This window comes from Phacochoerus africanus, chromosome 7, assembly GCF_016906955.1.
Source record: "Phacochoerus africanus isolate WHEZ1 chromosome 7, ROS_Pafr_v1, whole genome shotgun sequence".
Taxonomy (NCBI): Eukaryota; Metazoa; Chordata; class Mammalia; order Artiodactyla; family Suidae; genus Phacochoerus; species Phacochoerus africanus.
In genome coordinates, this window is record NC_062550.1 from 69,885,496 (window position 1) to 69,911,051 (window position 25,556).

At 48.2% G+C, this 25,556-nt stretch overlaps 1 protein-coding gene and 1 long non-coding RNA gene across 2 annotated transcripts in view; one reads left to right on the forward strand and one right to left on the reverse strand.

Moving 5' to 3' along the window:
- The window catches only part of CCND2 (cyclin D2), a 27,172-nt gene extending 25,180 nt beyond the window's left edge, over positions 1 to 1,992 (reverse strand). Inside the window, 1 exon segment of the mRNA XM_047787796.1 lies at positions 1,504 to 1,992. Coding sequence (XP_047643752.1) covers positions 1,504 to 1,698 — 195 coding nt within the window. The 5' untranslated portion in view covers positions 1,699 to 1,992.
- Positions 279 to 25,161, forward strand: LOC125131344 (uncharacterized). The gene is made up of 3 exons (XR_007135897.1): positions 279 to 488; positions 680 to 711; positions 24,017 to 25,161. It is a non-coding gene; the product is annotated as an uncharacterized LOC125131344 (long non-coding RNA).
- The last annotated feature ends 395 nt before the right edge of the window (positions 25,162 to 25,556 follow it).

The following is a 25,556-nucleotide window of genomic DNA, read 5'->3' on the forward strand; positions in this document are numbered from 1 at the left end:
AGCGGCGCCGGCCCTGCCGCCCCCGTGGGCCGCTCACTACTCCGCTCGCTCTCACTCCACTCGCTCTCTTTTTTGGATTTCGTCATCTTTTCAAAAAATCAATAAAAATATTCTGGAGGCTCCAGGGGTCTCGTTCTTGGCCCCATCCGGACCCCCAGACCCTGCTCTATCATTCCCGACAATTGAAAAAATTGTCGGGGAGGGTCCGCGCGGCCCAGGCGCCGCATTTGGGGGGGTGGGTGGGGAGAGGTGGGGAAGCGAGGGGGAGGGCGGAGGGAGCGAGCGCCGCGCAGCCTGGGCGGCCGGGAGTCGGAGCAGGGGAGCCGGGTTCAAAAAATAATTAAAAATCGAGAAAATATCCCAGACAAGCCCTTTCGGCGTGAAAACCCCAGAGAGGACCCAGGCTTCCCGCAGCGGAGATTTCGGGTGCCGGGAAGGTCTGGACTGCGACCCCTGGGGCTTTGGATCCCGAGGGGAAACTTGCAGGGGTGAGCGCGGCGGCGGGAGTGTCCGGCTGCGGCCCACAAGGGCAGAGGCCGGGGACGGTGGGGACCAGCTGGGGGACAGATGAGGACGAGGAGACGCCGGAGAGGCGTTGGGGGCTCCGGCCTCTCCTTGGGGGGGGGCCCCGCTATTCCCCCCCCTGAACACACCTCCTCCCCCCTCCTACCCCACCCAGATCTCCGCACCCAGGAAACTGAAGGCCGAACCGTAAGTAACCTTGGCGGGGGTGGGGGTGGGGGGTCGGTGGCGAGGGCGCTATCAGAAGTGGGGGGGTCGGGATAGTGGGGGGCTAGGGGGAGCGGGCGGCGCATTCCAGCCTCTCCACCCCGAGTTTACAAAGCAACATGGCGAAACCATGGCAGGTCCGGAGCCGTGCAGACGTGGGCACACAGTTCGCTGGGCAAGGGTTTGGGGCAAGGGGAAAGAAGTGGTTCTTTTGGGTTCCCCGAAAACACACGTTTCTTCAATGTGACTTCCGGGGCTCCTGAATTCCCCGTTTCTCTTCTCCTCTCTCCGCCCTCCCCCTCCCCCCTTAAGTGCCAACGCGGAGTCGCGACCACATGCGGGGACCCAAGGCTGGGACGAATTTGCCCTGGCCTTTGGGGAGGCTTTTTAACTTTGGGGTGCCGCTCCTACTCCCTTCGTCAAAGCACCGAAAGCAGCCTAGGCTTCGCCAAAGACAGGTCGGGGTGGGGGGGGGGTAGGAAGAGGAGGCAGCCACATGCAGGCACACGCGCGCGGGATGCTCCCCCACCCCCGCCCCAGGACAGCCTCGCTTCTCCCAGATTTTCCTCCTCCCTTCTCTCCCCCTCCCCCCCGTGAATCTTGCACCCCGCAAGGAACTGAAAGGAAGCCACGCGTCTCGCAGAGGGCACCGGGTAACCTTTCCCCCAGGAGCGGGGAGGCGGACGCAGAGGCTGCCCTCTGCCAGGTTCAGGGTCCCTGCGTGGGGGTGGGAGTCCAGGTGGGGACAGACATAGCGCCTGGCTGCAGACTTACCTCCAGCATCCAGGTGGCCACCATCCTGCGCATGTAGGGCTGGATATCCTTCTGCACGCACTTGAAGTAGGAGCACTGGGGAAGGTAGCGCTCCTCGATGGTCAGCAAGTTCTGCAACACGCGGTCGTCGTGGAGCAGGTTGGCGTCCGGCACGGCCCTGCGGACCGGGTCCACCTCGCAGCACAGCAGCTCCATGGCCAGCTGGGTGCCCACTCGCTCCCCTGCGATCTCCGGACTGGAAAAGTTGGGGAGTTTTTGAAGGGGGTAGGGGAGAGGGTTCCCCCTTACCTCCTTCCTTTGGCTAAATAAGGGTTTTTCGGGGAAGAGTGAAAGGCTGAGAGAGAAGCTGGGGAAGAAGAGAGGAAAGGGATGGGCGGTGGGAGAGGAGCGCCTCGGGGGCTGCTGACTCTGCCTGCCCTCCCCTTCAAACTTGTCTGCTCTCCCCAGCTCGCTCCGCTCTCTGCTCTCCGGGGCAGTGACGCAAACTGGCTGGGCAGTTACTTTTCCTCCCTCTCGCCTCACCCCCCTCTCCGGTTCCTCCTCCCCTTCCCTCCCCTCCCGGCTCTCCCCTCCTCCTTTCAGTCTCTCCCTCCCTCCTTTTCCCTCTTGTTATTAAGGAGAACAGCAGCTGGCCCGACCAAACTTCAAACGCGGTCCCCCGCCTCCCCCCCACCACCCTCCCCTTAGCTCTCCAAGGCCCTCTCTCTCTATCCAGCCTCACAAGCCAGGGGCCCCAGAGAGGGGAACCCCCCCCCCCCACCAATTCCTTCTTATTCCTTCTAATTGCGAGCATTCTGTAGGTGCATCATGCCAAAATACGACCCTCTGACTCTGGCTTCCTCAAAACTGATCCTAACACTCTTGCCCATGTATTTAAGATCCAAGAATGACGTGTGGATTACTTGAAGATGAGGTGGGCTCAGGCAACTGAGAAATAGATCTCTGATGTAAGAAAGGAGGGCGGTTTTAGAAAAGAGCTACTTCGCATACCCAGAGAAAAAGGTTATGTCCCTGAAATTCATGTTCATGATCATTTTGAGGCTGTTTCCAAAACCTGATTAAAGGGACCAGAACTACTTCCCCCACCCCACGGCCCGCAGCTGTGTAGGGAGAGGAAGAGGAGGGAGGGGTGCGTGTCCGGAGGGAGGGGGCGCTTCTGCGACCCTGGAGCAGAAACCATTCCATTCTTGGGGCGCCGCAGGGGCCATTGGGAGACGCGAGGAGGCGCCCCGAACCGCCGCAGGCCGAGGGCAGGGCTACCAGCGGTTCTGCCGCAGCCAGAGGCCACGCAGGAAAAACCCGCTTCCTCGCCCTGTATTTGCTGACAAGCCGCCCGAGGTGTCTGCGCCGAGCGTGGCCGCACTGATACAGCTTTCTAGGAACTAGCCAGGGAGGGGGAGGGGGAGGGGAGGGGGCGAGAGAGGGGTAATTTTGGCTCCCCCTCTCTCCCCGAGCGCAAGCGACACCACCCCTTCCTTTCCTCCAAGGCCCAAGAGTTCCACCCTGGGTCCTTCGCGTGCATCCTCACCGACCCTCCGGGTTCACGCCTCACTCGCAGCCAGGGCTTTCTCCCTGGGAGCGGGACTACGGTGGAGACGCGGCCAGCGCGGTCGGCTATGACACGTGCTCCAATGCATCCTTGGGTCAAAGCCACTTTTAGGGGGGACAGGGTGGCGTTTCTTCACCTCCTTCCTCCCGCCACCCCCTACCCTGCCCGCCTGTGCTATTTCACTCGGAGGAAGGGGAGGTAGGGGGAGTCCGGCGCCCCCGGCGTGCTGGCGTAGCTGGCAAGTGCGGCCAGCGCGGCGTGGGTTGGTGCTTTGGGGACACACCGAGGTCAACTCGGTACCTCCTTCGCTCGGAAAGGGGGCCCGAGCCGGGGCGCAGAGGGGGAGGGGGGAAGGGGCGGGCAGGGTGAGCAGAGAACTTGGTTCCCTGAAAGGAGGGGGAGGTGGAATAAAGAGGGCGGGGAGTGCATAAACCAGAGGTGCGAGCGATTAACTCCGGCCCGGGGGCCAGCCCCTTTCCACGAGGGTGGGGCGGAAGGGGTGGGTGGGTGGCTGGAAGGGGGATATCGCTTTAAAAGGGTGAGGAAGAGTTTGGGGCGCCGTCTCCCCTCCCTCTATTTGCATAGCCAATAGCTCTGGGTCTCCTGCTACTGCGCGCTGATTGTTACCGGGCAGATTACTTTTTTTTTTTTTTTTTTTTTTTAGTAGGACGCGTTCCCCGCTACATCAAAAGGAAGCCAAGGAAGGGAGGGCGGAGGGAGAGCGGGGACTGGGGCAGACAAGGGCTGGGGAGAGGCCCGGGTGCCTGCGACCTTATCAATAGCCGCGGGAATTAGTATCCAATCTACTGTATGTAAAGAAAGGGGAGGGAAGGGGCGGGCGAGGAGAATGTCTAATTGCTGTGGAAGCCATTAGCTTTCGGGAAGAAAAAAAGCTCGCTGAAAAACCCAAGTTGCAAACTCAAAATGAAACAGCCCTGTGCGGCGGATGACACTTGGGCTGAGTACAGTTTGCCTCCGAACAGAGAGGGTCCCTAACAATCACCTATTGATTTCAGTCAACGTGGGCTTCCAGACTCAGGCCTTGAGTTCCTCCGGATAAATACATTAACTTATATTTTAAGACCCCCTAAGGGAATTACTTAAACTTCAGCTCAGTCACCTTTGAGCGATCAAAGAAAGCTGCTGGGGTAGGGCGGCAGTAGGGGCAAAAGAGGTATTTTTAAAGTATAAACCTACCCCAACAGGCAAGGACCAAAGCTGGGAGGGCTCCCAGCCTCTTGACATCACTTGATAACTAACCCAGCAGGGTCTTTTCTCCACCTCCCAGCGGGGAAAGCATCCCCAGCCCTAAGTCCCCAAAAGAGGGGCAGCGGGGGCGGGGAAGAGGCGGGTGGTCGTCCTCAGGGCCTCGGCCCACCCTGGGGAAAAAGCCTGGGTGGCGAGGCCTCAAGTCTCCGGAGCGAGCCGGGGGCCCCCTCGCCCCTTCCCTCCCACCAACCCCAACCCCGTCTGGCTTTACCAAGAAATTCCAGCGGGGAGGGGTGGGGGAGAGGCGGCTGCGAAGGGGAGGGGCGCGCGGGTGGACGCCCCTCTCCCCGCCGCCCTCTCTGACCACCCAGACCCGCAAGTTCGGGCGCTCCCCGCGTGGCAGACTCGCCCCTTCAAGTTCCCCATTCACTTCCCCTTCCGATTACCGACTGTTCCCAAACAGCAACCTCGCAGCGAATCCGTCCCCCAGTGGTTTAGGCTCCAACGCTGGGGTGGGGCGTGCGAGGGTGCGGAGGTTGGCAGGAATGTCTCCGGGAGGCTTGGACTGGAAACTGAGTTTTCCCTTTTGGTCGCCACTCCGACCGTGTATTAAAACTTTAATTTTGCTTGTTAAAAAGCGCTCCGCCTCGCACGCGGGGAAAGGCACGTTGCCTTCTGGGCAAACCTGCGCATTTTCTTTGAGTGTAGATTTAGGTTTAGAGGGAAGAAACCAAGCTCCAGTGCTCTGGCTTTTAACTCGAAACTGGCCACTGTAGCGGGTGGGGCGGGGGCGGGGGGGAATGTTGGCTGGTCCCTAATCCCTTTTCGCCCCTCAAGGGGGAAAAAAATTCCTATTCTTTATAGGATCAGTGATAACCTTTAGCAAACATCAGTTTTATTGGACTTTTATTCCCTCCCCGGTCGGCTAGCCACCCCTCGCGTTGTGGAGTTTCGGTTGGAAAGTGTACAAAACCCTGTAGGTGTAGGGTGTTTATAGGCACATTTCTGCAGGAACCTGTAAGGCTAAACACACGTACGCCCCAGCTCACCTGGCGGATGCCGCCCAGCGAGGTGATTCCGCCGTCAGCGAAGCTTGGAGCTCCTAGGGGCGCTCTGGCCGGGTGTGTGTGGGGGGGGGGGGGAGATTTGAGTTCAGGCTCAGCACCCCCCCCCACCAAAAAAAAGCAGAGCTATGTGTGTGTGTTTCTCCACTTAGGGATGGATGGGCAATCAAAACCGAAACCCGACGGTACTTGAAAACAGATGGCCGAGGGTCCGAGTCTCGGCTCTGGGCGCCGGGAGGACCAAGAAGGAACCGGAGGAAGTGCAGAAGGAGGACCTGGGAGGGAACGGGAAGGGAGTAGAAACTGAAAAATGTGCGAAGGGAAAAGGGACAGGTCGGGAAGTGGAGCCCATAGGGCGGAGGGCGGGTGGGCGCGAGCCGCCGGGAGGCTCCCCAGGCCCGGTACTGCGACTGCGGGTACGAGGGCGCTTCCGGGACGCCGCACTGCTGCCCCCCCGCCCGTGGCGGCCCTGGGCGCCCAGACCCAGCGGGGGCAGAGACCGGCGGGCCAGAGCACTCAAGCCGCCCTCTCGAAGTCCGAGCTTGGACCTGTCGGAGCTTGGACCTGGGCTGAGTGCCTGAGGCAGCAGATGAGGCAGGCGTGGGTCCGGGACGCCTGGCGTCCTTTCGCCCACCTCGCACCTTACCCCCCTCTCATGGAAAAAAAATAAAGAATAAAAAGACCCGAACTTTCCCCCTCTTCCTGTCTGATTCAGCTGCAGGACACGCCTCACAGCCGAAAATAGCCTTGGAAATGTATTCGCTTTATAAAAGTCAATTTTCCAGTACGATTTGGGGCGGGGGGCGTCTGGCCCTCGGCATCGGCTGGGCCCCGCCTCGGGGAGGAAAGGGAACCGGCCGCCGCACTCCTTTGCCCTCCCCCCGGCGCCCGGGGAGGGGCCCGCTGGGCGGCGGAATCGCGCCTCCGCTGGGGGAGCCACCACGCGGCTTTTTCGCGGAATTTTGACGTCACCCACACGTGGGGGAAGGGGCTGGGAGAGCAAGAGGAAGCGGCGGGGGAGGGGGCGGGCGGCAGCGGCGGCTTGTCCGGCACCTCGCGGGGGGCGCTCCAGCCGCGCACCCCCGGCCGCCGGCCGGCTGGGACCCGCTGTTCGGGCCCGCTTGTAGCCTCGCGGCGACCCTTCCGGACCCTTCGCGGCCCGCCCCTGCATCTTTCACCCGGAGAAGCTTATTTTCTCCCTTTGAAATCGCGAGCAGCTCTTGGCTCCGGAAAAAAGCTCATTTCTTTGGGTTGTAGTCCCGTTGCACTCGATGGCGATGGCAGATTGAGTATCGCGATTGCTGGTCGCGACGCGCCGCCACCTAGCTCTCCAGTGGGGGAAACGTGGGTGCGCTTTCTGTTCCTTGGTAATGAGTTCTGCACTTCCTTCCACACAAGGAGTTTTTTCACACGCGCGACTTATTCCTCCCTGCCCCCCCCCCACTATTTCAGTACCGGCTGGGTTGGCCGATGCTGTGAAAATTACACGTGGAAAATGCATAGGACAAATTTTACTGTATTAGGAGCAAATATATCTAGAAATACGCTTGTCAAAAGCGTTATACAAATAGATGGGCAAGCGTTTAGGGCGACGCCCCTCCCACTCGCTGGGTACCCCTATGGTGGCCGTGCTTGTGGAGGACCTTCTAGATTCCCAGAAAGAGCTAAGCACTGAGCCCATGCATCTTCACTTCCCCTACATTTGGACAAAGTCTTCCAAATCTTTCAATCTTGCGGCGGGGGGGCGGGGAGGGGGGGAGATCTGAAATGTGCCATTTTTCAAACCCACAGTGGCAATTCTGAGTTTCTGCTGAAATTTACTAGAAGCTTGTGGGAGAAAAAGAGTCAGTGCAAACTGCTTTTTACTTCAATGAGGTATGTAGAGATTGTTGCAGGAATCAGAGGCGGAAAGCTAGGGGCTTCTTTGAAAATGTGTTTTTGAGGTAGAATTACTTGTTTCAAATGTGAAGGAGAAGCTTTCTGTTTGAAGCAGTTAGGAAGTGTGGAAATGTTTCTTTTCGAAGATGACAGACTTGGGTTTTGACCTTTCTTCCTTCGTTTGAACATATTCCCTCTCTTTTTAACTTTTTATTTCTTTCTTTTTCGTTTAATGTTTGCTGATCTGACCCAAAAGACTTGGTTTTGTTTCTTCTGGAGGGAAAAAAAAAGTTTTAAATGAATGAAAATGTCAGTACTTGCTGTGGAGGAGCCATCTGAGTGAACTGTGTTTAAGAGTTCCTGCTTTTTGGTGCTTGATTTGATGGACACTTGGTTTGTGTGTACAAAAGAAGAAAAATAGAATAAATTATTGAAGAGGAAAAAAGGGGGGAAAGAGCCAAACAAGTATTAAAAAAAACCCCAAAGACAAATATCCTTTAAATTTTGCTCCTGCTTCACTTTAGACATTTAAGCTGTAGGAGGTCATATTGAGCACTTTGTAGATTTAAAATCTTAGTAAAATGTCAAGACTACCCTCACCAGAAAAAAAATTTTTTTGAGCAATAGTCATTTTTATTTGTTTTCTAAACATTTTAATTTTGCCCAAGTCCAAATGTTCATTTGTCTTTAAAATGTCCACTTTCCTGGTGTGATTGAATATTCTTTCGATTTTGTGGCTTTATTCAGCTAAGTATCTGTTACAACCAAATTGAAGCAATATAAAATATTTCTTATAAGTAGTCTTTATTTTATATTTTGTTTTTCAATCTTTAAACACAAGGATTGCCAGCATTTGTTAGTACAGTTTATAGCATAATTCTACAACATACTGAATTCATATTCTCCAAACTTTTTATAACTAATTAATAAAAACTGGAGAAACAGTTTTCTTGTGGTTTTGGTTTTTTTGTTTTGGGGTTGTGTGTGTGTGTGTGTGTGTGTGTGTGTGTCGGTGACAAATTTCAGGAGGCAGATTGAAAATGTTTCTAAAATTATTTTCTTGGTGGTCTTTTGTTGGCATTTTTAATTTGAAATGTGCAATAAATTGTTTCAGAAGTTTTATACTCTTCAAAATGTGCACCTCTGGAAAGAGATGTCCTTTCTATTTTAGGATTGACCTGAAACCAGGCAGTTTGTATAAGTTTGCTAGACAATCCAAGCTAGGTTGGATCTAGATGCCTAGGAGGAAAGCATTTCCTCTTTGCTCAGCCTGAAGTAAGGGCATCTGCTCTTACATGAACTTGAAACAAAGTCTGAGCCTATGCATTGTGTAAACAACTTAGAAAAGCACAAATCCAGAGCAGAGGAGTTTCTGTAGAAGGGGAAATTAGAACAGAAAATCCTAATTTACTTCTGCTGTTAGCCGTCTCAAATCACACTTTCATTGTGGTCCCATCAGCTCTAAACCAAATAATTTCTCCTCTGGGGTGTATAGAGGTGCGTTCCTTCAAGCTCTATTTAATGATGGTGATGATGAATAATTATAATTCCTCTGTCTCCTCTTTCCATGAGTGGGTGTGAGCCTTCGCTTTATTTTTCTTTAAAAATTGTCATCAGATTGTAAGGAAATTATGGATTCCAAAGTGAGGTTTTTGTCCTGGGAAATAACACCAGAAGCATTCAATTTTTCTCTTTTGAAAATAGAAAGTCACCAAAATTTAATATATCGCTCATTTAAGGGAAGAAAAAAATGCACTGGGTTTAAAAAGAATAGGAAAAGTCCTTTGTCTAACTTCGAAATCCTTTCCTCATCGTGCCCACGTATGTTTCCATTTTTGAGAGCAGCCGGGCAAAGGCAAATTCAGGACCAAATGTTTTTCCTGGTGTCAAGGAAGATGTCCTGGAGGAAATGGCAGGGGTTTCCTTAGGTTTGGGATGAAATGTCTTACATCTGGCATCTTACAGCACCACTCATTTCAGGATGGTGAAATATTATGTTATTCCTTTTTGTTTCTTTTTGTGAGATATTATTTTAAAGAAATATTTTGAGAGAGCGGTATCTAAGAGCACGCATTGGATCTGTACAGGCCGTTTAGTGTGGGATATTCCTGAAATCATTTAAACTCAGGAAACTTAGTTCTTTGAAGCAGCAGCAACATGCAAACCGCCTATTGTATAATTCCAATAAAGTGGCGAATAGCAAGTTTTTCTTAACCCCCCCACTTCTGAATATATATTCTTCCAATGTTTCTCTCTTTTCAGTAAAATGGTATATACCTAATTAAAAATTACCCTGACAGAATATAGAATAAGGCTCCAATTTCCTTGCTTCTGTACAAGAAAAGTTCAGATAATTACTCTTTGTAGTGTAATTACCAGCAATTTCATGTCATCTAGCAAATGATTTAAGTAAGTCAGTAATCGAACTCCAGTGAAATTTGCTACACTTGGGATGAAAACCACATAGTACCTCAAGGAATCAAGGTCTGACCTTTTCTTTAGATACTTAGGACTTTACCTAGGCTGCCTGTTTCCTTGAGTGGAACTCTTTCAGCTTGGCTCTCTGCTAGAGATGACATGCAGTCTTGCTTGGAAACAGGGGAACGGGCTGTGGACCCTCATGACATTTGGCCCCATGTAGAATGTGCCTTCTGTATCTGGGAGTCTGCAGCTGAAATTCTATATAGCATTCATCCAGGTTATTCATGCTGAGCAATCACATATGTGCTAAACTGATAACATCGCAGGTCTCTGCACAGATACAGCAGAGCATGTCAGGGGCACGCTTCAGATCTGTAAGGTAGAGTTTAAATGGTTTTAATGGAGGTGTCAAATATGCGGAGGTGTCTGTGCTTTTGGAGAATGGCTTTGGCTTTTGTGTTTTATTCTTTCATTTGACTGATAAAAAACGCAGTCTTTCCCGGGGGCCACACCGTTGTGTAGTGGGCTCGAAACGAATGTTTTGTGAGACAGGCAGGAAGGAAAAAGAGTTGAATGATACAGTCCCTGTCCTGGACAAGCACCTTGTCCAGGGATGGAGCCTGGGAAAGAATTAGCCTCCCATTGGTGAATGCTTTAAAAAAATGACTGAAATACAGAACAAAAGGCATAGAGTGAGATGCTATGTTTTACCCACCCTAAAGCACCGACCTTAAAGCCGGGGCATGGAAATTCAACGTTTCTTTAAAACTCAGTTTAGGAAAGTAATTATTTCTTGGATTGTATAGTTTTTTTTAAATTATGTTCTTAAATTATTCTTGAATTATGTTCTTCATTTCAATAATCTTTTGGAATTAGTTGGTTGGATGTCTGGATAACATGTCTGCCGTTCGGTTGGTCCTTTTAAAGTTGCCAAAGCTAGCGTCCCTTACTTGGTCCACCAGTCTGTGAGCAGTCCTTTCTTGGAATCGCTGTATTTCCCAGAGCATCTGTTTCTTGTCTCAATGCACCCTCCCTGAATCTGAAAGAGTATTGATTAGTGTTTTACTCCTTTGATTAGGGAAGTCGAGATCAGAGTGGCTCATTTACTTGTCCTGAGTCACCCAGATATTGACAGCAGCATGTAGACCTCTGATTATGACCTCGATGTCTCCTAAAATTGATGCAGAAAATGTTGTCCTTGTCATTGGCACCATGTTGGTGAAATGGCATTAAGCTAGAAATCAGGACATGTGCGTTCTGCCTACTCTGCCACCAGCCAGCAATGTGACCCGGGGATAGCTTAAATATTTACAGTTCTGACGTTTCTTCCTCATCTACAAAATTGGCTAGCTGGAGTAAGGGATTATCCAGTTCCCTTTCAGCCCTTAATTTTTAAAGTTCCCACAGCTTTATCTTCACCATTGTCATCATCAAAGTAGGAATCATATCTTATCGCATCGTTTATGGATTTTATGTTTTACATAAAAAGTCTTAAATTGTGGGTTTAGGTATGTGCAGTCTCACTCTTTAGGTATTTGGGAGATGTTGACTCATCTTGGGTTGAACCCTTTTAAATTCAGTTTCTTACATAGGTGAGCATTTGATGCATGTTGTCAGCTGATGGAGAAGGCTGCTTTCTTTGTCCTAAGTCAGTACAGTAGGATGGCAGTCTTCCAGACTGCATAGAATGTACAAATATGTGAAATCCATCATCTTCCGGGGTGCCTAAGGAAAGCCCAGTGCAAAAGTTACATTAGAACGTAATAGAAGATAATATGAGAATAAGAATGTATATGTTTGTATGACTGGGTCACTTGGCAGTGCGGCAGAAATTGGCACAACGTTGTAAAAAGGTTACAAAGTTATATTAACCAAGTGCTTATTCCTACAACTCAAACACAGCCCCCATGAAGGCATATATATGACATAGAGTTTTGAGCAAAGCCTAACTTGCAGCTCCTTCCTTAAGTAGCTTAAGTGACAGCTCAGAGCCTTGTGGGCCCCCTCCGTGAGGCTTGTTTTAGGCTACATGGTGCACATGGAGCATCCTGTGGCTCCCTCAGTGAAAAGGAAGCAAAGCAAATTTCCCAGCATTGCAATTTCTAGACAAGACAGCTCTCCTTGCTCTCTGGCAGGTCCTAACAGCTAGCAATAAGCGAGGAAAGCTTTCCGCTCTGTCCCACTTTGCGTGGCTTTGAACGCGTGAGAAATTTCAGTCATTGGGGTTCTTTGTACGCCAGTAAAATCCACTGAGATGTAAATTATTTGCTTTGGAAAATTATGTGTTTGTAGACACGGTCCCTTCTTAAAAGTGTGGCTACCGAAAAAGAGAAACGCTAGTAATTAATAAACAATTACATTTGTGAGAGTTTCCGGGTGGTGTTCTATATAGGGTTTTTTTGTTTGTTTGTTTTGGTTTTGGTTTTGTTTTACATATGGAGTATGGCATCGTGGAGAAAGCACTGGACTTGGGGTTGGAGGAGGTGGGTTCTAGTCCCCCTGGTGCCACAAGCTGTGTAGCTTGGGGCAGGACCCTTACGGGATGACAACATTTTAAGGTTATGGGGGATCTCCACAGGTCTCCCAGTCCACACCCGTATCTGTCACAGAGGAACCCTTTTAGAGCGTCCCTGACAGATAAAGATGGTGTCTCTGCTCAAACATTTCTGCTGATGAGGAACTCCTGTCTTGTAAGGTATCTCCATTGTCTAAGTTTATATGTTCTTTCTCTGGTTGAGCAAGAGGTGTCATCAGCATCTAGACGTAGCAACGTTGGTGAGTGCCTGGGCCCTGAGCGAGATCCTTTATCTTATAAGATCTTGCCAAGAACCATGTGCCATTAGAATCCTGAAGGACAGAGAGGTTAAATGACTTACTGAAGGTCATATAGCTAGTTAGGAGCCCCAAAGTTCCTGCTTTTTGGCAATTTCTTCCAACAAGGGCTGTCTCTGACCACAGGAACAAGGCAAGACTAGCCATCTCTCTGGTTTCGGCTCACAGTTGGTCAGATATTTGAGGATGCCATCCCTTCATCCACTTCTCTTCAGCTGTTTCACTGGATGCCGGCCCCTCACTAGTGGTCTCCCTGCCTCTAGATCCTGACTAGTTCGCTGATACCTGTCTCAAAGCGTGGTGTCTTTCTCAGTGTGTCACCAATGAGAAAGAGCAACTTGGAACAACTTCAGAAACCTGCTGGAGTTCCCGTTGTGGCTCAGTAGGTAAAGAACCCGACATAGTGTCCATGAGGATGTGGGTTCGGTCCCCGGCCTTGCTCCATGGGTTAAGGATCTGGCATTGCTACAAGCTGCGGTGTAGGTAGATGCGGCTTGGATCTGAGGTTGCTGTGGCTGCGGTGTAGGTTGGCAGCTGTGCCTCTGATTCGACCCCTGGCCCAGGAACTTCCATATGCTGCAGGTGTGGCAGTAAAAAAAAAAAAGAAAGAAACCTGCAGATGGTCAAGGTGGACAGAGAAAAAATTCTAGGGCCATGGATCATTATTTACCGCCCTTACCCCACTCTCCTGGTCCCACTGAGGACAGGACACACTAGACAGGAAAGAGAAAATGATTGTTCCGTTTTCTGGAGGCTGGTTTTATTAATGAAACCCTATATTGCACTACATTTTCTCGACTATAAATTGGGTGAATTAAACTACGGATGATCTTACCTTATCTATGTTCTGTGGCCCCAGGGAACAAAGCTAGTGACTCTGATAAAACATTAGAAGGAGGAAGACTTCTGCTCATATAAGGAGCTGCCTCTGCAGTCCACCCCGATGTAGCAAGGGTTACCTTCAGTGACCACATAAAGGACCTAGAGTAGTAACTCATTAGGGATGTTACAGAGGGTTGATGGGTCACTTATTGGCTCTGAACCTAGATGTCCTTCTCTATAAGATGGGGAGAATAACATCTACCTGGCCGAGCATGTAGTGTGCTTAGCACAGTGTCTTGGCATGCAGTAGGCACCGAGATAAAGCTAAGTGGGGTCGTTATTATTATTGTTAAACTCTACTGGGTTGTGTTCTCTCAGAATCAGTGCAACTCTAGGAGTCTATGGAATTATTAATGTATTTATCTCAAATCAGTCCATTCTAAACTACCTATTACCTCATCCTCAGAGAGACATGTATTACGAGGTAATCTTCCAACCTTGGGAACCATCCAGCCTGTGCAAGGGACAAGAGAAAACCCATCTGCACAATCATTGAAGTGAAAAGAACCTTACACATCGAATCCATTGATTACCAAAGGGAAGTAGTTGGTCCATGGAGCAACATTTTCTATGCAAAGGCTTTGAGGTTTATTTTAATGAGTATCAGGAAAAAAATGTAACATATATCCAACTCACAGTTTTGCAAATACTGTAACAGTATTTAAGTTTAAAAAGGAATCCATTTTTTAAAAATTATATAAGTTGAAGAAGTGACATATAGGTATGAGTTTTAAAAATCTGGGAGGTTGTAGGCAAATTATTAAAATTTTGGAAACAAGCTCCAATTCTTCCTTAGGAAACTAAGGGAGAGCATCTCACCCCGTAATCACACAGCCTGTCAGTGACAGTCTGGACTAAAATAGCACCTCTCACTTCTGAAACTAAAGAAGTTAAGACTTTGCATGGATTCTTTTCATTTAAACTATATTATTATGATTTACCCATTCTTCTTGTTTCTTCCGTCAGTATTTTATTGTGGCTCACAAATGGACAGATGGATTCTATTTTCCGAATGGCTTTGGATGCCCTTTTTTTTTTTTTTTTTTTTTTAAAGGCCAAAACTGTGGTGCATATAAGCTTCCAGGGGTAGGGGTCAAATTGGAGCTGCAGCTGCAGGCCTACACCACAGCCACAGCAACACCAGATCTGAGCCACATCTGTGACCTATGCCACAGCTTGTGGCAATGCTGGATCCTTAACCAACTGAGTAAGGCCAGGGATGGAACCCACATCCTCATGGACACTATGTTGGGTTCTTAACCCACAGAGCCACAATGGGAACTCCCTTGCTTTAGATACTTCTTATTGGTCATTTCTGTTTTAATGATATTTCCTACCTTGAACTTCTGGACTGGGTGCCTTGCTTTTCAGCCAACTACCACTGTCTGTTACTTTTGCCTCTGAAAGTAGGTTTTCCTTTTGTTCTGTCACTTTTCCAAGCTGCCTTTTTAAGACAGAGAAATGTCATTATTTGTCTTATCTAACAGTTCTCTGGAAAGCTCCTTTCTCAGGGCTTGTCATTATTTGACTTGACTTAAAGCTTGCTCTCTGTGAACAACTTTATCCTCAGCATGTTCGCCCAAAACAATCAGCGGCAGTTGTTTAAGATTTCAACTACCTGTGAAGGTGATACCCATTGGTGCTAACAATAGGCTGGCTAAGAAAATTCAGAAGAAACACTGGGAAGGGTGCTGTCCGTATGGGTTTTGAAAAGCTCTGATATATTTTTGGGAATCTTGAAGGTCACATGCACATGCAGAGCTCTGCATGTACGTGGAAAAGACCCGAGAAAGACCTAATTACTCATCACCAGCTGACACTGGGATTCTGTGCCAACAGAATCTGATATAGTTAAGTCACAGTTTTAAACTGCCTGCCAGTTGCTGAAGGCATGCCCCCACACAGACTTTGGGTCTCTGGGAAAAGGCTAGGGGACATACTGGTTCAAGGTATTTAAGGAAATCTCTGTCTAATCATTAGCTGACAATGAAGCAAACTAAATGGAGACTTAGGTGTTATACATGACCTAGAACACAGATTTTATAGAATTGGCTCAGGAAAGTCACTAAGTAAGCAAACATTAGCAATAATAGCAGCAATAAAAACAATAAACCCTGCAGAGAGAGAGAGAGAGAGAGAGAGAGAGAGTGTGTGTGTGTGTGGGATCTGATTTTCAGAGTCACTACCTTATGTTATTTAAAACGTCTAGTTTTCCATAAAAATTTATGGAACACAGAGGGAGACAGAAAAGTATGGCTTATACACAGGAAAAAAAAAAAGCAATCAATAGAAAGTATTGCACTTGCTAGACAAATATTTTAAATCAGTTAGTTAAATAAAAATATGCTCAAAGCAGTAGGGAAACCCTCTCTAAATAATTAAATTATAAGAAAAGGAGGATATCAATAAAGAGACAAATTATTAAAGAGAATAAAATATAAATCCTGGAGTTGAAAGGTGTAGTAACGAAATGAAAATTTCACTTTGGGGGGAGCGCAATAGCAGATGTGAACTAGCAGAAGGAATAAGCTAACCTGAAAATGAACCAATTGAGATTATCCAGTCTGAAAAACAGAAAGAAAAAAAAAAGGATAAAAAAATGAACAATCTCAGAGACCTGTGGGACACCATCAAGTATACCAAAAGAGATGTGATGGGAGTTCCAGAAGAAGAGGGAAGAGAGAAAGTGGCAAAAGAATTTGAAGAATGATGGCTGAAAACCTGCCCAGTTTATTTTAAGTCATTAGTCTACATATTCAAAAAGCTCAACAAACTTTAACTAGAATAAACTCAAGGATAGTCACACCTAGACACATAATAGTTAAACTTTCAAATGACAGAGAATCTTAAAAACAGCAAGAAAAAAGCAACGTATCACATCCAATGATCATAATAATTTTAACTTCTCATCAGAAACCATGGACCCCAAAGGGCAATGAGATGACATGTTTGAAGTTCAAACCAAGACTGTCAAGCAAGAAAGCTATATCTGACAAAATTATCCTTCGAAAATGAAGGAGCAATTAAGACATTTTAAAATAAGCAAATTAACTGAGATAGTTTGTGGCTGGCAGAATTTTTTTTTTTTTTTAATCATAAACACTAAAGGGAGCTCTTGTGGTTTAGATGAAAGGGCACTAGATAGTAACCCAAATCTACATGAACAAAAAGCACTGTGTAACTACATAGGTTAATGTAAAAGATAGATATAGTTTCTTTTTTGGTAACAGTTTTCTTCTCCTGTCTAATTTAAAAGCCAATGCATAAATCAATAAATATAAAACTTTATTGATACGCTTATAGCATTTAAGGAGATGATTTGTGTGACCATGACAGCGCAAAGGAATAAGATGGGAACAATGTTGTGTGAGAGTAAAATTTCTGTATGCTATTGAAATTAAGTTGGTGTTAACCATTGTTTTAAATTAATATGTTAATTGTAAGCCCCAGGACACCCGCCAAGAAAAAAACAATTTTTTTAAAGGAAATGAAACAATAAGAGAATTTAAGTGGCACTCTTGACAATACTATTTAACACAGAACAAGCCATCAGTGGAAAACAGAATAACAAAAAAGGCAGAAGACATATGAAAAACTAATAACAAAATGGCAGGTGTAAATTCTACCTTATCAGTAATTGCAGTAAGTGCAAATGGACTGAACAGTTCAATCAGAAGGAAGTGGTTGTAGAATAGATAAAGAGAACACAATCCATCTATGTGCTGTCAACAAGAGACAAAAACATTAAATTCAAAGACATAAATAAATTTAAAAAGATGGCGAGATATATATGCATATCATGCAGACACTGACGAAAAGAGAGCAGAAGTGGCTATACTAACACCAGACAAAATAGACTTTAAGACAAATTTGCTACTAGAGACAAAAAAGAACTTGATAAAAGGGTGAATTCATCTGGAAGACCTAACAATTACAAACATTATGTGCCCCTAATAAATGAGCCCCCAAAATACATGGAAAAAAGTCTTTGGGGGAGTTCCCGTTGTGGCTCAGGGGGTTAAGAATCTGCCTAGTGTCCATGAGGATGTGGGTTCGACCCTGGCCTCGCTCAGTGGGTTGAGGATGCGGTGTTTCCGTGAGCTGTGGTTTAGGTCGCAGAAAGGCTTGGATCTGGCATTGCTGTGGCTTAGGCCAGCAGCTACAGCTCCGATTCCATCCCTCGTCTGGGAGCTTACACACGCTGCACCTGTGGCCCTAAAAAGCAAAACAAGAAAGTCCCACTTGAGTAGGAACTGCCTGTGTTGGTTTTTACTCCCTGTTCTTATTTCTGCCCTCTGGATCCTCACAAAGTAAGTCTAACCCCTCTGTGACTAGAGAGTCTTCCAAATGTATGAAGCCAATTCTCATTTCTTTTCTTCCTTGCAATTTTTATGTGCCCTTTGCCTTATAAAAGTTTCCTTAGAACTCAATTATGTTCTCTTGTAAAGAAAAATACTGCAGCGCTAATAGCAGAACCTACTTTCATAGCACTTCAGGGTCAGAAGGAAACAAAGACGATTTTTTCCCCAAATCTCTAATTTTATAGATGAGTAAACTGGGACTCAATCTGGTTAGATCATTGAGCTGGTGAATAGTAGACCAACATCCATAATCTTGGTTTGCAAATTCCTTGTCTAGTGTTTATTCCAACAGTTTCCTTCTATGAGTGTTTTCCCCACTTTGGGTTCTAAGGAGGGTTCCTGGCTTTGGGGGAGAGAGAGACTAAATAGCCTTTCTTTCTTACCACCTTTTTTAAGCCGTTATCTGGCATCCTTCATCTTGAATCTGCCATAGAAGAAAAAGCTACGAGTAATGGAAAGAATGACACTGGTGGTTAAAAGACATGGATTCTCATCTTCTTTGGTCAGTAACCAATTGCTGATAACTTGGATAAGTCACTTCAAAAAATAAGAAATATGGAGTTCCTGTCATGGCGCAGTGGTTAACGAATCCTACTAGGAACCATGAGGTTGCGGGTTCGGTCCCTGCCCTTGCTCAGTGGGTTGAGGATCCGGGGTTGCCGTGATCTGTGGTGTAGGTTGCAGACGCGGCTCGGATCCCGGGTTGCTGTGGCTCTGGCGTAGGCCGGTGGCTACAGCTCCGATTCGACCCCTAGCCTGGGAACCTCCACATGCCTCGGGAGCGGCCCAAGAAATAGCAACAACAACAACAACAACAAAGACAAAAAGACAAAAAAAAAAATAAGAAATGTGGTATATTGAGCCCCGACTGTTTAACCAGACACTCTGCTTGCACTTTAGCTACAGGCCTCATATATGTGCTCAAATATATTCCTTTTTATCTGTAAAAGAATCAGGTTGTACTATTTGTTGTCCATTGTCTCATCAATTATCTGGTTGTGAGGGGCTCTCTCGTGAGATATTCTTACAGTTCCTGAAGCTCCCCCTTACCCCCGCCTGGAAGTCTTTCTATGCCACTGGGTATAGAGCTGCTTCTTTCATTGTAAGTGTAGAATTTTTTTTTAATAGTTAGAATGTATCATAATTTAACCACTTCCTATAAGTAACAGGCATTTGGGCGCCTCCCTTTACCACTTTTTTTTTTTTTTTGCTTTTTTGCTTTTATAAACAATGTTCCGTAGGCTTCATCTTGCTTTAATCCTTCGTCCGCTCAGGGAAGAGAAGAGTCTTGAGGTCTTGATTTTGCAGCCTCAAAAGTGGTCCAGGACAGAAAATGAACACCTGGAGGTCGGTCCCAATCCTCAACGGCCTCCTCTACAGGGGAGTAGACACACACACACGTAGCTTTGGGAAGATAGGAATTGCCTCAGTGTCATGGGAGTAGAGGAAGAGGGAGGCTGAGGGGGGCTCACTTGAGTGGAAGCCTGGGAAGGCTGCCTGGAGGAGGCAGCACCTGAGTCCCGGTGTGGAGGAAGGAAGGCTCTGATGCTTGGTCTGCCCATTTTCCCATCACGGCCTGGCGGCGTGCCTGTCGTTTGGTTGGATTCTTCGTTAGGCCATTTGTTTGGGTGAGTGATGTTGGGTATGAAAGGGAAGGAAGGATGCTTTGAGCAAAGGAGATATAGCCCAGGAACTAAAGTGAGGAAGCTCATGGTTTCTCAGAGGGCCAAGACCTGACCGCTGTGGCTGGAGCATCTGGGTCCTGGTCACCTCGGACAGCACAGGGATGGAGGGATTAGGCGGGGACTAAAAGGCACACAGGTGGGATTTTGCTTTGTCTGGAAAAGGATTTTTCTTTTCTCCTTCTTCTTTTTTTTTTACTTTTCTGTCTGCCACGTAGAATATGGAAGTTTCCAGGCCAGGGGTCAGATCTGAGCCACAGCTGCGACCTACACTGCAGCTGCAGCAATGCTGGATCCTTTAACCTGCTATGCCAGGCTGCGGATCGAACCAGTGTGGCAGAGATGCCTGCCGATCCCATTGTGCCACAGTGGGAACTCCTGGAAAAGGATTTTTCTTCCCGGATGTGTGCTGAAGGTTGAGTAGAGATTAAGGACAGAGCAAACGGCTCTCTGATGGGATGATGGGAACCAGGTAGGTCGGGCCACGTGCCTTATAAGTGACCCAGCAGCCCCAGGTTTACTGAATCTGTTACTGTGGCATCTCTCTGCTTCATCTTATGGGGTTGTCTCTGCTTTGAGTTCAAGTGAAATAGCCACGTGGAAGAAAAACTACAAAGTTTCAGGGGGAAAAGAAAAAAATCTCCTTGTCCCTGCCTCTGCATCTGCCTCCATAAAAATTCTCTCTGTGCCCCATGAATTTCCACATGCAGTTTATTCTCCTTCATTTCCTAAAACATTAGATGCGACTTTAATGGCCTAACCCCAAAAAGATAACCTGACAGCCATCAAATATTTGCAGCATTCCAAATAAGCGTTTGCTGGAGCCTGCCTTCTACGGAGCCATGTGGATGTCAGACGCACACAACCGGAGTCACGCTGACATAGCTGGCATGCCTGGGCTGGGCTGGAATCTCGGGGGTACCAATCACAGGCCAGAGAGAGAAGCCATTGGCCAGAAGAAGCAGCGCCAGCGTGCTCACAGCTCTGCAGAAGCAGCGGTTGTTGATGGGGGCGAGAATGACGACTGCAGCCAGAGGAGGATCGTGACCCCAAGCAGCATGGATGGTGGATACACACGTCAGCAGTGCTGGCACTGGGCAGAGGCATTTCGGGGCTCAGGCCAGGGCCGCACCCTTCTTCCCCTGAAAAATTAAGAGGAGAGCAGATTGTGCCCTAAAAATACTTCCTGAACAGAGTGCCCTGCGGTCTTCAGAAGGGATTTGAGAAACCCAGAGTGGAGAAGAATGGCTCAAACTCATCCAGCATGTAATATCTACCAGACAGTGTGCTGGGCATCTTATGAGTACTTCACTTTCTTCTCACTCCTCCGTGGTGAGGTGTGTTCAGAGATCCCATTTTAGGAAGGAGGAAAACTGAGGCTAGGAAGAAGGAGGAAATTTACCTAAATTCCACAGCCGGTAAGTGGCAGAATTGGGACTTGAACCACAGTCTTTCAAAAGCAAAGCCCGGGCTCCTGATCTCACCCTCAAAGCCACGTGGCAGGTCCATGCCCTCTTGGTACCCACAGCAGCCACCCTCCCAGAGGGTGGACAGAGGTCTGTGTGTTGTGCAGATAGAGGAAATCCTGAAAGGAAATCGTTTTGCTTCCTGGTTTCCTGGGGGTCAGGCAGGCAATGTGCTTTTTTTTTTTTTTTTTTGTATGCTATAAAACCTTTGTCTTACTTAAGAACATGTCAAGTAAAGCACTGACTCACTGACACAAAACCGTTGGGCAGCAGCATCTTCTTGGTCCTCCAATGGTCAATGAAGTAGGTGCAGTGGTTCTTCCCATTGTAAGAAGATGCAGGAACCGGAGCTCAGGGAGGTTAAACAATGTCTCCAGTGATGTCTGATTCAGTCCCCTGCCCCCGTAAGCATAGTTATAACCACAGTGTAATACGAGTCGTGCCCTCCCCCTGCGCAAGGCACCATTCAGATACTTCTTTTATAAATGACTGGTTCAGTCCACGTAGGTGATTAATACAGGGACCGCCATCCCTGTTTGTTTGTTTTTTTTTTTCTTTTTTTTTTAGGGCTGCACCCGAGGCATATGGAGGTTCCTAGGCTAGGGGTCACATTGGAGCTGCATCCTCTGGCCCACCCTACAGCCACAGCAACACCAGAGCTGAGCCACGTCTGCGACCTACACCACAGCTCAAGGCAATGCCGGATCCTTAACCCACTGAGTGAGGCCAGGGATGGAACCCACGTCCTCATGGATACTAGGTGGGTTTGTTACTGTTGAGCTACAGTGGGAACTCCAGGACGGTCATCACTGTTTAACAGGTGGGAAACCGAGACGGGGGACCGGGGATGGCATTTGCCCAGGCTCACCCAGCTGATAAGTCGAAGAGCTGGGTTATGTTTCACTACTTACATCTTGTGATGAAATAGGAAGGCACCCCTCAGGTTGGGTTTTGTCTTTCCTTTGAAATCTCCTGTGTTAGCCCCGGGGTGGGAGGTCAGGACTCTGAGAATAAAGTTCTGAGCTCAGCTGGGGAGGGGTGCCAGGGGCGGCCTCGTCCCTGCAGCTCTGGGGGTGGAGGGGGGTGGGGAGGGTGATGAGGCGGCAGCCACAAGCCTGGGGTTTGGCCAGGGAAGGCCTCAGAACCCGCTGGCGGGTTGGCACCCTCGAGCTGGGCAGCGCACCAAGATGAGCTGTGGCTTCTAGGAGACCAGTAGGACATGGTCCTCGGGAGAGGAGAAAGCCCAGGGGGAGGGCTGGCATGACCTCAGCCCTCAGAGCTGAGATGGGCTGTAGCAGCTCTCCCAAGAGCCAGGCAAGAAAAAGTAGGTTTCTGTTTGGGCAGCAGCAGTGGGACCTCAGGAAGAAAAAAAAGGACACGTCCCTAATGGTGTTCATTGCTCAGCCCTGGTAGAGGTGGCGTCGGACCCTGCCCAGAGGAGGGGCCTCTAAGGAGAGAAGGTGGGCCACCCTGAAGCTGCTCTCTTCATTGTCCCTGCCCCCTAACCTCCTGAAACCCTATCCATCTTTGAAGCCTTGGTTCCACTGTCACCTCCTCCATGAAGCCCTCCCTGACCGACCATCCCCTTCGGCCCCATAGAATTCAGAGCTTTCTGATGTCTGGGCCAGTCCATGTTCACTCAGGGAAGGGGTCCCCAGCAGGCTGAGGCTCAGACCAGACGCGCAGGTGTTGGAAGCCTCAGACACTCTGGAAGCCAGCCCAGTCAGTCCCACACCTCTCTCGCCAATAACTCAGTTCTTACAGCAAACGTACCTTCCCTACTGTCTTTTTGGCCTTGGGCATCTGATGTCCTGCCACCTGTCTGCTGTGGCATCCCCTGGCACTAGCAGTCTCTTGCATGAATATATCTCACAGATGCTCACAAGACATTTATGGAACACTTAGCCTGTACCAGGCGCTATTTCCAGGCATTATCTCATTTAATCCTCCCCAAACCCCTACGAGTTGATGTTATCATTATCACCATATTACAGAGAAGGAATGGGGGCCCCCATCTTGGGCAGCTAAGGAGCCAGCCGGTACTGGATGGAGTGTCATGTGGAGACCCGCGGGCGGGCATCAGAGTCTGGGGTTATCTCCGACCTGTCTGCGGGGGACCTTCTTGCTCCTCTGTACCTCCTCTCGCGCCTGCACAGAGTATTGCCTATTGATTTGTTCAAAGATGTGTCTAGTCTGCATTTTTGGTGATCAGGGAGTGCAGGTGTTTTCGAGAGGACAAACTGGTGTTGAGTTCTTGCTAAGACCAAACCAGGCACTTCTTGGGAGAAGTGAGAGATTAACAACCCTGTCCTAGAAAATTGTAATTCCAAGTCTGTGGGGTAGCTGTGCCCCCATACAAACTATATATTTGGTTTTTGTCTCTGGTTCCTAACATGGAGTTCCCAAAGCCCTTGGAATTTCCTGAGCAAAAGGAGTGTCTTTTGTTTTAAAGAGCCCCACCGGTGGGTCCCTAGATAACTTCAGGATGGGGGCTGGTCACCCCAACTGCCCAAGGCATGGTTAGAGTGTTGGAACTTTGAGCCCCATCCCCCAACGTCCTGGGAGGGAAGAGGGGCTGGAGATGGAGTCAATTACCAGTGGCTGATGATTTAATCAACTGAACCTGGGAAGGTGGGGGGGGGGGGGTCCCAGCTCCACAGGGACAGAAGGTCCTGTGCTTGGGATCCTTCCAGACCTCACCCTCTGTACCTCTTCCTCTGGCTGTTCATGTGTACCCTTTATAAGGTCCTTATAATCCTGGCAAGGAAACTCGTCCTGAGTTCTCTGAGCCAGCCTGGCCATGGCGGAACCTGAGAAGGCTCTGTGGGAACCCCCGCTCTTGTAGCCGCTAGGTCAGCAGTACTGGTGGCAACCTGGGTCTTGTGATTAGCATCTGCAGTCTTAAGTGTCTGAGCCCTTAACCTTGGAGTCTGTGCTCACTCAGGTGGTTAGTGTCGGAATTGAATTGTAGGACACCCAGAGATTGGGAGTATTGACTGGTGAGGGGCTGAAGCCCACGTATTTGGTGTCAGAAGTGCTAGGAATGAACATGTGGGCACAGAGAAACCTGAGACGGGCAGGAAGTCAGCCTATGTCAGTGGTTGACCAACTCAGCTGATCCCAAACACTGTATTCACTGCTCTTTTGTCCTTCTGTCCTCCATTTGTAGGCGATAGATGCTAAAACCATCTCATATGATGACTGATGTTGAAAATGCATCTTCCAAAAGAAGCCCAGGCAACCCCATAGACTGGACTTTATCACACTCCCTTCTGTCTACATCTGGGTGGTAAGACCTGGAGCCCAGCAGTGACCTCAAGCCAGAAGAAGCCTCTCACCAAGATCACTAGGAAGGTGACATTTGTTTCTCCGTGCTTGCTGAGCTGGGAAAGTGGATGCCTGGCTTTGAGAGTTCTGTTTTGTTTTGTTTTTTTTGTAACGAGAATTGAAACATAAAGGATTCTTTTCACATCATCATGCAGCTCACAGAAATAGAGCTTGGAAGAACTTCTCCAAAGTCTTTAGGCTTTGGTCCATTGACCTTTTACTGAAACAAGCACATCAGAAACCACAAATAAATTGGGGAAGAGGGTACACACTTCACCAAAAGATTTGTGCTTGGCTAGACTGTCTCCCACAGTGCTTTTTCAAATTGAGAGAATTTCTGATACATTTTAAATGGCAGCATTCACTTGAAAGTGAGATTTATCTATTCCATTTAGAAAAATCTGGTGATGTGGACTTCGTTTTTTGAAATCCTCGAAAGTCACATCATGTTAAAGCTGAAAGGGGCAGTGGAGTCTTCTCTCCTCACTTGATAGGAGATGACACAGCAGCCTGGAGAAATGAAGTGACTTGGTCACTTCGGCTTTGTTTGCGGCAGGCCATCCACTTTCCAGCTTTCTCCCTTAACTAGGCATCTTCTTGGCAGCCCAACTACCCGAGCGTCCCTGGTAAGGACCCTCTTCCTCGTGCTCAGCTGTCACAGTGGGTGTTTCATTGTTGATCCCCTTCTGGACTTTTTTGGTATTTTTTTCCCCTGTTATTATGGCAAATTTTCAAACATAAGGATAGTGAACATAACATAAATAACTCCCATGTGCCCTCACCCAGCTTCTACAATTATTAACATATGGCCAATCTTCTTTTATCTACACCTATCCCCAAATAGCCCTCCCGCACAGATGATTTAAAGCAAACCCAAACGTCATGCAATTTCATCTAGAAACATTCCCTGTGTCCCCGTGTAAGAATTCTCCCACAAGGACATATTTATAACAAAAAATGAATGATAATTCCCTAATGTCAAATTTCCCCGATTGTCTCTCTGTGTCTCCTTTTCAATAGATTGTGTTGGAATAAGGATCCAGATGGAGGGTGGGTCTCAGGTATCAGGTAAAATGATTAGCTATTCATTCAAAGTTCTTGCATGAGAAGATTTGCCGACGGAAAGGAAATTCATTACACCATAAATTACAGATAAGTAACAATTATAGATCCCAGTTCCCAAGTTTCTTTGACCCATGGCTTTCATGTCATAGGGAGCAGACAGGTGTCATTTGCCTCCCACAGAGGAAACCAAGGCCTGGAGATCTTATGGGATCCAATTCGCAGTCGAGGTGGGACCACCTGTTTCCTGGTGACATCCTCCATCTCATTAAAACTATGGCCTCTACTTTTAGGGGGCTCAAGAGGTTCTCGGCCTCTTC